Raw genomic sequence first — 11,092 nt, forward strand, 5'->3', positions numbered from 1 at the left:
GTGTGTGTGTGTGTGTGTGTGTTCCACGTTTCCTCCAGAACCACTGAACTGATTACATACACACTTGGTACACATATACCTTACTGTCACGTGACACTCATTGAAGGGGGTAAGAACCATAAAAGGGATGGGGTTAGGATGAAAAAGGGTCGTAGCCCGCGACGCGTTAATTTCCAGATTTTCACCATCCACTATTCGTGAACTACTGCACTTAGCGACTTGCAACGAACGTTACACATTATTTCAAACTTTTACGAAACTTTTGTCGTTGGGAACATCTACAAAATGATGAAAGAAGAAATGTTTGTCGCTTTCTACTTTTTCCACTGTTCGTGCAGTAGAAGTACCGCATAAGGCATGGCGTTATAGTTAAACACTAATTGTATTTGCAACATACTTTACGAACAGTATGTACATGTCCCACTGAATGTAACTGCAAAATTATATCATTGTATGACACAGAATTCAGATATGGGTTTATAAACAATGAGATAAGTGAAAAACGTCCTCATCATGTATGACGTTTAAATTTATTACGTCTTTTCTACCTACTGTATTCGCAAAAATATTCGCGTACAGTATGCTCATATACCGCTGAATCTAGCTACAAAATTATTTCATTGTTCGAGACATAGTTCAAGAGATATGACGTGATAAACGTTAACTAGTAGTCCAGACGCTGCGTGGTACGGGCATGGACGTTCAGCTACAAACAACGCCAAATTTCTCCATTAGTACATTAAATTGTCAACATGGCATTCTGACGTTTTTATGTATGTTGCTTTTTTACTATATGTATGTGTTTTGATGGAGTTTCACTGATGACTGAAAATGACTATGAAGCTGAAATTGGCCCGTTGAAAATCAAAATGGAAACTGTACTTACCATAATGAGCAATTGAGTTAGTGGATCCATGTGAAAACAAAATTAAATTCTAGAATAAAAGTTAAAAAAATCAAATCCACATTTATAGCACTTTCACGAAGTGACACTGTAATTTGTGGCCACAAGTTTCAGTCTTGTTTTCCAGTTGTACTTAATTCAAATGAACAGTGAATCATTTTATTCAAGACTACAGATTTGGTCTGTATTATAAAGATTAAATAGTTTTATCATGAAGTCTACATACAAATCGTGAGCAGACAAAAACGAATAACAAGTCCAACCTGTTAGTACCTAATTTTGTACTTGCTTCAAATTTTAGAAGTGCAGCTTTTAGTTTGCCACTATGAAAACCATAACATCTCCAATTAATGAAGTAGAAAATAAAGCAAATTTTTCTAATCTCATAAAATATTACAGTAGACTGTTTTTAAAATCTACTCTCTATCTATATAGAAAAATACATTTATTGCAGTTCATACATTACATCTTGACCCTCCTCTCATAAAACATTTGAACTAATAAATATAGAAGTCCGAGTCAAAGTAGGGATAGTGGACGTCAATGATAAACTCAATATTTTAAAATCCGTAACGATCACCTACTTATAATAGTGTCTACCCTTCGATATTAAAAGCGCTACGTTTGTTATTTACTAATCCATTTGATAATGGAATTAAATAGAGAGTTTGAGTGAGGATGATGATTTCCATCGAAGGACTCAGTCTTTCTCTTGTATCATTGGGGGTGACCTGGCGTCTGGATATTGATGCCGTGAACTTTTTAGTTCAAGGGTTTGAAGTTCAGGTTACGTATTTACCATAGCCAATTTGTGCTCGTAAGTGAAACGTCACGGACCATTAGATATTGGTCTTGCTTGTAATCCAGGAGCGCAGACTGCCCACACTGGCGTAGACGGAGCCCGCTTTCTCGCAGTAGCCGCTCATCTTCCACGAGACGATGCCGATCTGCGTACCTCCGCTGACCAGGGGGCCGCCGGAGTCTCCACCGCAGGCAGCCTTCCCCGCCTCGCCGGCGCAGATCATGCGCTCAGACACGTGGGACAGGTCTCTCACCCTGCTTATCGAGTTGATGATGCTCTGGCACGTCTCCCTGTCGATGACGTTGACGTCGACTTTCTGCAGCACGTCTGGTAGAGGACCGTTGGTTATAAGCACGCCCCAGCCGGTCAGTGTGGCAGCAAGACCCCCAGGGGGGTCGTAGTCTGCAGCAGGCAGGCCGATTGTCTGGACGTTGTCTCCCAACGGAAATGACCCTGAGATCTTGGAAACGAGAACAAAATGAGGTCACTACCGGTTACGTTAGCCATCATAAAATATTAAGTATACAAAGTTAATGGAACAATGCTGTCTTATACTCACGAAACTGCAGAAGTACACATTGCTACATAGCTGTGTTAAGTGATGAGAGACAGATTTTGCCTTGCAATCAGTGGTGGTCCTCTACGCGAGTCTTGTCGATAACGAGAACTACAGCTACCTGTTTATATTACGCTGCGAATACATGAAAAAATTCGAGGATACTGCTTGAGACATAGTTCCAGTTCTCTATTGACATTCATGCATAAAACATCGTTTGCTTGTACCAGGTCAATTCCATAATGAATCACTCCTGCACACTCGAATGTTTGACTTAGAACAAAAATTTAAGTTTCACTTGTGTCGGGATCGACAGAGTCAACGTGTTCTGTGACTGAAGATATGGTCCAGGTATACTGTATAACTTTTTATTATACAGGGTGGTCCATTGATCGTGACCGGGCCAAATATCTCACGTTATAAGCGTCAAACGAAAAAACTACATAAAACGAAATTTGTCCAGCTTGAAGGGGGAAACCAGATGGCGCAATGGCAGGCCCGCTAGATGGCGCTGCCATAGGTCAAAAGGATATCAACGGCGTTTTTTTAAAAATAGGAACCCTCATTTTTAATTACATATTCGTGTTGTACGTAAAGAAATATGAATGTTTTAGTTGGACCACTTTTTTCGTTTTTTTTAAAAATGGAGCAGTAATAGTCACAAACATAAGGCTCACAATTTTAGACGAACGGTTGGTAACAGTTAGGTTTTTTAAATTAAAATACAGAACGAAGGTGCGTTTGAACATTTTATTTCGGTTGTTCCAATGTGACACATGTACCTTTGGGAACTTATCATTTCTGAGAACGCATGCTGTTACAGCGTGATTACCTGTAAATACCATATTAATGCAATAAATGCTCAAATTGATGTCCGTCAACCTCAATGCATTTGGCAATACGTGGAACGACATTCACATCAACAGCGAGTAGTTCACATTCCGTAATGTTCGCACATGCATTGACAATGTGCTGACGCATGTTGTCAGGCGTTGTCGGTGGACCACGATAGCAAATATCCTTCAGCTTTCCCCACAGAAAGAAATCCGGGGACGTCAGATCCGGTGAACGTCCGGGCCATGGTATGGTGCTTCGATGACCAATCCATCTGTCATGGAATATGCTATTCAATACTGATTCAACCACAGGCGAGCTATGTGCCGGACATCCATCATGCTTGAAGTACTTCGCCATTCTGCCATGCAATGAAACATCTTGTAGTATCATCGGTAGAACATTACGTAGGAAATCAGCATACATTGCACCATTTAGTTTGCGATCGATAAAATGGGGGCCAATTTACCCTTCCTGCCATAATGCCACACCATATATTAACCCGCCAAGGTCGCTGATGTTCCATTTTTAGCAGCCATCGTGGATTCTCCGTTTCCCAATAGAGCATATTATGCCGGTTTTTCGTTACCGCTGTTGGTGAATGACGCTTCGTCCCTAAATAGAACGCGTGCAAAAAATCTGTCATCGTCCCGTGGAAGAGGTGTACACGACGTTCAAAGTCGTCGCCATGCAATTCCTGGTGCATAGAAATATCGTACCGGTGCAATCGATGTTGATGTAGCATTCTCAACACCGACGTTTTTGAGATTCCCGATAATCGTGCAATTTGTCTGCTACTGATGTGCGGATTAGCCGCGACAGCAGCTAAAACACCTACTTGGGCATCATCATTTGTTGCAGGCCGTGGTTGACGTTTCAAATGTGGCTAAACACTTCCTGTTTCCTTAAATAACGTAACTATCCGGCGAACGGTGCGGACACTGACGATGTCGTCCAGGATACCGAGCAGCATACATAGCACACGCCCGTCGTGCATTTCAATCACAATAGCCATACATCAACACGATATCGACCTTTTCCGCAATCGGTAAACGGTGCATTTCAACACGGGTAATGTATCACGAAACAAATACCGTCCACACTGGTGGAATGTTACGTGATACCGCGTACTGATAGGTTTGTGACTATTACAGCGCCATCTATCACAAAGCGAAAATAGTGGTCCAACTAAAACATTCATATTTCTTTACTTACTACACGAATACGTAATAAAAAACGGAGTTTCCTATTTTTAAAAAAGCGCAGTTGATATCCGTTTGACTTATGGCAGCGCCATCTAGCGGGACAACCATAGCGCCAGTTGGTTTCCCCCCTTCAAGCTAGACGAGTTTTGTTCTTTGTAGATTTTTCGTTTCATGCTTATTTCTTGAGATATTTGGCCCGGTCACTATCAATGGACCACCCTGTATATGCGAATTGCCAAACTCGATCTTTACCCAATTTTAAGCACATATGTTAAGCTTTCGGCTTTATTTTAAATTGGGGGATCTATATCGATGGAACATGTAGACAGGAATACATCTTACTGCTGTATATGGCACAAAAACAGTATACTACTGTATATGGTTACTCTGTTAGACGACGTAAACTGAAAGACGTCTTTCTCTTTATGACTGATAAGAGAGGTAACGACGTGCAACAGTTTATTGTTTCTGTGCCATATACGCACAGAAGTAAGATGTAATCCTGTCGACATATACCAGCAATATATTACAACGTAAAAAGAAGCTGAAAGCTTAAGATACATGCTTCAAGATGAGCAAAGGTCGAAACTAGCCTATCACACTGATAATAAAAAAATTGTACAGCTTATCTGGACCATGTGTTCATTCAGAAAATAGAGTTAAGTGACATATCAGGTCTGTCCCAACTGTCTGCCATATGAACCAAAGGCATCGCCACCGTGGGATAGCTTGAGTGTCTCGACGATACAGCCATATTGTAAGTACAACCACAGCAGAGGGGTATCTGTGGAGAGGGCAGAAAAAACATGTACCTGCAGGAGCCAGTGGGGATGACTGACTGATCTGGTTTTCTAATGTCTTCCAGCATTGCCTTGGTTGGGTTGAGGGTTGATTTGGGGGAGAAGACCAAACAGCGAGGCCATCGGTCTCATGGGATTAGGGAAGAATGGGGGAGGAAATCGGCCGTGCCCTTTCAAAGGAACCATCCAGCCATTTGCCAGAAGCGATTTAAGGAAACCACGGAAAACTTAAATATGGGTGGCCGGAAGCGGGATTTAACTGTGTCCTCTCGAATCCGAGTCCATTGTGCTAGCTACTGCGCAACCTCGATCGGTAACATGGCCTTGCTGTGCTGGTACTGCGAACAGTTAAAGGCAAGGGGAAACTACAGCTGCTACGTTCCACGATGACGTGCAGCTTTACTGGATAGCATTCTTTGTGTTAAATTATTCCGGAGGTGAAATACTCTCTCATTCGGATCTCCAGACAGGGACTACTAAGGAAGAAGTCCTCATCAGGTAAAGCAAAACTGGCATTCTTCATGTAGAGTGTAGAATGTTAGATCCGTTAATCGAGTAGGCTACTATGGGCAGCATACTGAACTCATTATCGTAGCCAAGTCAAACACAAAGGCTACACCCCTCACAGCAGTATACGTTTATATGCAATTGGCCGTGCAGATGACGTTGGGACTGAATGAACGTATGAAGATATAATGGAAACTATTCAGACAGGTAAGGGGAAGTAAAGCTCATTTGCGAATGTGTAACTGCAATTCGGTAGTTGGAACAATAAAATTAGTCTGAAAATATGTACTGCCTCAGACTTGTATGGATGTTAAGTTTACGAGATCAAATTCTCCGTACGATTCAATATCACTCCTTTACGACAAGATACTCAACTAGGAGAATCAAAAGTACTTAAGTGCCTTAGCAGTGACATTTGTAACACAATATGATATAGTTCTAATTTTATTCTCGCAGACGTTGCTGAAAGAAAGGTTGCCTGTACCTAGTCGAACACTTACTGAAATCGGCAGATTAGAACGTAGCATTTCTTTAAAATAACGATTATCCGCCAATACACTTATAACCACGTTAGAACATTAATAACTTCACCAGTTTTCAACACTGGGACATTTTCATGCCTGAAACTAACTTTCACAGAAACTGTATGAATGAGTGCACAAGAAAGTTTTCGCAGAGATACCTGTATTTTGATTTTAATCGCCTGCCACTTAATCTTTTTCGAGGAACATAATTCAATCATTTGTTTCTAAAGAGTTCCTTTATATGTTATGTCTGTCATTCTGTGAGGTATACCAGTTAACACAGCAATCTACTTATTTATGTTTGAATCTGGGCGTCGGCAAATAATACAGTTATTTGATAGTGCTATTTTTGAGCGGAGCTTTCTGTCTGTCCGCAAGAAATTCAAGAACTATACAATGGGAACTTATGAGGCAGTTATGCATCAAGAAAATCCAATGTTCTCATGAGACCTAAATGTAACAAGTTAAGCTGTTAGGTGTTACGACGCTGTATTGTAACAACTTAATTTGTTGCTTTTAGTTCTCTTAAAAATGGACCAGCATTTTCGGAGCGTTAAACTTTGGATCGACTACACGGTAGAGTGCAAAAGTAGCTGCGTATAGCAAATGCGGAGTAGGAAAACCATGCACTAGAATAAGTTACCATTTATATGTCAACTTGTCCCATATTAGTACCATTAACGATCCTGAAAGTCATGTGTAGCTGACAGTCATAGCCTAAACAACAGTACACATTCTCCTGTTTGTTGAGCGAATACAGGAAAGTACACAAGTATCAAAAGTATCATCCAGCCCGTTCTCTTACCCCTCTTAAAACGCGATGACGTAAGCTCATGCAGTAGCACAGTGCCTGTGCACGCTTCAAAATGTTCGTCAATTTCCTAATGCCACCATAATTACGTATGTCTCCTTGTGGTCTTGGGCGGAGCTTGCGAATATACTTTCATGTCTGGTCAGCCTTACTTGCCATATCCTTTGACCACTTACGGCTACATATATTTATAGCATCTGGAAAACTATCATTGTGTTGTATCACGTCTGCCATTGTCCCGGGCCTAATAGACTTCACAGAATGCAAGCTTTAGTTCTGTTTTAGTTGATGCACGGATGGAGCAAACAGTCACGTAATATGTCTATTAGGTTATTAGAAAAGTGGTACAGTCACACTAAGACTTTATGACGTGAAACCATTACAATAAGTGGCAAAAAGTAGTCAGATAAATTTAACTTTATGTTAAGAACCCATGAGGTAATAATAATTGAGAAAATATTCATATACTGCTTTGTTTTTGAACAGAAAGACCATTCGTATCAGGGAGTGCAGAGATGTTTCAACGTCCGTGTACCATACAGAAAGTTTGACTTATGTCTGTTAATGGTAAGAGTATTTTCAAACAACAGATTCGATAGCATTTAGTAAATTTTCCAGAAATTAATACATTACGCATAAGGAGTGCGGTTCAGGTGATAAGTTCAGTAGCGTTGTTGATCCTACAGGGTGCTCTCCGTATTGTTTTACAAACCGTGTAGACCTACAAAGATATCTCTACTGATCTTAGTGCGTAATTTAACTTATCGCCTAATGCAAGGTACTAGGAATTAAATTTATTTATATGTTATCGTAAATTATCTAACAGTAACGTGTATTTTCAGGTCCTGGTTCCAATTTTATTGTATCAAGAAAGTGTAAAAGTCAAAACAGAGGAAGACGTTTGGGTCGGTAACATGAAACCAAAAAAATTTTCTCAGCCTTACCTTGGATGAGTTTTCTATATCTTAGAAATGGAATAATGTAGAGAAACGTAACAGTAGATTTCAGTTGAATCATTTTCTACTTGTAGATGGCGGTCTACAGTCTGCAAAAGCACTTCTACAAACAATTGATGATATTAGTGAAGAATTTATGAGAATATTTTGTGATATTAGCTGCATGCTGCCCAGCGCGATTTATAACAAATGTTTTGAAAGAAAGTCAGTCAGTATTAACAATGAACTAGATGATACAGTCGAAGAATTCGCCTATAATTATTAACAGGAAAAAGTAATTAGAGGGACACTGAAAGATACAAACGGTAAAGAGGATAATACTGTCAACAATTCTTTTTTTTTCATGAGGGGGTTTGGGGGGGGGGGGGGGGGTCGTGTAAGTGACAAGAATGGAATGCATCATGATAACTTTCATGAAATTAAACTGGAGATGAGTTGAGCATTTTTCTACACGATAGAAATATTGCTGTATGAATATTTTTGGCGAATATCGGATAACGTAGAGCAAGGTCCGATGGAGATAGCAGGTGGTACATACTTCGTTGCTAATGCTCCAAATAATAACGAAGAATGGTTAGAGGTAAACATCTCGTGGATGACGAGAACATTACAGATGGATAACTAGCTCGGCTGGAGGAGGCGCGGGTAAGGATCGTAAGGAAGTGAAACTACGTTGACTCCGATTTGTGAGAGGGCACTTACTAGCTGTCAATTTACAGTTAGTGGTTCAGTCATTTCAGGAGATACGAATATATCCTAAATAAATCTCTGCTGCCTTGTCTATAGCGTTATCATCCTTGGATACATTTCAAGAAGTCTGAAACGGGTCTCCGAGTATCTGTGACCACTATTTTCTGACGATGGACGATATTCCTACAGTACTTAAATAATGCACAAACAGAAAATAACTAATAATAGTGATAATTTGTACTTTTCAGTTTGTATCATGTAAATCATCTTTATTAAATGATTACAGTTTATGAGTAGTGGTTACTGACCTATGTTCCGTATCTCATAAAACATCTTACCTAGTTGCAAGGACAATCACTGTTGTTTCGAACGACACCACGGATTATCGTATTTCTCATTTGTTGTTTATAGACAAGGGATATATCCAGCAGTTCGTATGAGACCCGAGGGCATCTTATCAATCTCTACACATCCCCATTGGGAGAACAGTGTAATAATGCTACAGGGCTAGGAGAAACCTTTAGGACAGTGAACAGACATTGTCCTACGGATGAAATCATAGTTCTGTTGGACAAACTGCAAGGGGTGACCTGGACGATATTTTCGAACTCTCCGTTCTGGATTCCACGAGCAGACAGCAGATGTGTAGACCCCTACGTGAAGAAGTCTACGAGTGTGCTATGTCCTCTATGGCGTAACTAGAGTCACCGAAGTACATAGCAGATTTTGACTTTTAGCCCTCTGCCCTTCTTTCCCTACCTCCACAGCAGACATCACTCCTTTTTTTAAAATTCTAACTCCTACTTAGCTTCATCGTTTGTTTACTTTGTATTCCTCTTTTGTATGATACAACGCAAAACATTCGAAACATACAGTCCAAAATCACACTGCTTCCTTTTTAATTTTTTTACCTGTGATCAAAGCAAAGACAAATCAGACAAGCTAGAGGGCGCAAAATCGCATCCTTACCGTACGCATTGGCTTATTTGGCATTATCAGAGTGACACGAAGGGGACAACGAAGATAAGACTCAAGTGTGACTGTAAGAGGGTGAGATCGGTGTTACGGAAAGTCTCCGCATATTATCCTTTCAGATATTTCCACTCCATCCCACTTTAGTTCCCTCCTGTCCTTCCATTCTTCTTCTTCTTTCCCCTCCTGCTTCGCCTCTCTGTTCCCATTTTCGTTGCCCTTCTTCGTGTTTTCGCCCAGCCACAAAAATGCATTACTACAGAAAAGACGTCCTGGGCACGTGCTACGGCTGCATTAGCGAAGCTGCATAACGTTGTCCGCCTCTAAACTACACACATTTGTAGTTGTAGCTCTGCAGGCTTGTATCACACTCGTAATGGACCATTAGTGACACCAAGGAAGCATGTGATATCACCAAACACAATTAAACAAAAGTGGGTTTCATGGGCGTCCTTAACTTCCTCTTGCAACATTACCTGAACACTTCTATTTCAAGGAAGTTAAGTGTTGCCTGCTTCATTAATTCAGTGAGGCGTTCTGTAAAGGACCAACATATCTGTGTTGCCTAATAATGGTGTCAGGAAATACGAGTGACTCACCTGCACAACTCCAATGTCGTAGTCGAGTGTGTAGGTATTATACTGCTCATGTGAGATAGCAGTAAGCGCGTCATGCACTGTGCCGCCGGTGTCTCGCGTCGAAGTACCAGCGCGGAAGCTCAGTATGTCGGTTGTCACGCCTTCGAGACAGTGTCCAGCCGTCAGCACCCAGTTTGCGCCGATGACTGACGCACAGCAGTAAAATTCACCGCTGACCATCAGCTGCAGTGAGTAGGGGTACTCGGAAATGTTGGCATCACTGCCACCGACTACTCGGTCATGAGCGGTGCGCCAGTGCCCGCTTCCGCTGGGTAACGCCAGGCACTCAGCGACCAGGCACAAGATTAGAGCTGAGGGTGCACGAGGCATGGCGGGTGGCAGGTACAGCATACCCTTCCATTTAGGCGACATATATAGTACCAGTCTGAATGGTTTATTATCAGTTCTCTCGAAATGTAGTTTCCCGAAGTCCAAGAACATGAACAAAGTTCTCTTACTCAATCGATCACATTGTGTCGAGTGAAAATATATTAAGATCTTATCTTATTGCAACTTTATATGTAAGTAGTTCACATCAGTCATCTGGTTCTAAATTGGGCTAATTCGTTTCTTAAAGTGTAAATGAAGACTTATTCGATTTACCTCAGTGGAGAGGGTCGATTACAGATAAGATATAAGTAACAGCGCTCTCTGATCGTTCATTTCAAGGTTAAAAAGGTTTATAGCGGCGAATGATCTCTAATGGACACTCGAACTACTCCACTGGTAGAGAAGTGTTAATCATATCACCTGTTAACTTGCCTGTGAATCCATTGAAAAAATTGATTTTTGCTTTTAATCTTACATCGACCATTAGCGTTTTTGAACTTAGTGGTGGTGAAAAGAAATTGACTAGACAACAGAAAGTTGCTTAAAAATCAATTTAAATATAT

The 11,092-nt window shown here is 40.8% G+C and overlaps 1 protein-coding gene across 1 annotated transcript; it reads right to left on the minus strand.

Annotated features, from left to right (window-relative positions):
* Positions 1–1,383: 1,383 nt before the first annotated feature.
* On the minus strand, positions 1,384–10,529 carry LOC126263455 (trypsin alpha-3-like). Its single transcript, XM_049960548.1, has 2 exons — positions 10,161–10,529; positions 1,384–2,166 (listed from the first exon to the last, which is right to left on the minus strand). The coding sequence occupies exons 1-2, from the start codon at positions 10,527–10,529 to the stop codon at positions 1,744–1,746; spliced, it is 792 nt and encodes a 263-aa protein (XP_049816505.1). The 3' UTR covers positions 1,384–1,743.
* Positions 10,530–11,092: the final 563 nt, after the last annotated feature.

The sequence above is a fragment of the Schistocerca nitens genome, chromosome 6 (assembly GCF_023898315.1).
Source record: "Schistocerca nitens isolate TAMUIC-IGC-003100 chromosome 6, iqSchNite1.1, whole genome shotgun sequence".
Lineage (NCBI taxonomy): Eukaryota > Metazoa > Arthropoda > Insecta > Orthoptera > Acrididae > Schistocerca > Schistocerca nitens.

Excerpts from the sequence above, each read along its gene's own strand:
- LOC126263455 (XM_049960548.1), bottom strand. The coding sequence starts at position 10,529 with ATGCCTCGTGCACCCTCAGCTCTAATCTTGTGCCTGGTCGCTGAGTGC. Across the intron at positions 2,167-10,160 it reads ACGACATTGGAGTTGTGCAG|ATCTCAGGGTCATTTCCGTT; the intron begins GTGAGTCACTCG and ends CTCGTTTCCAAG.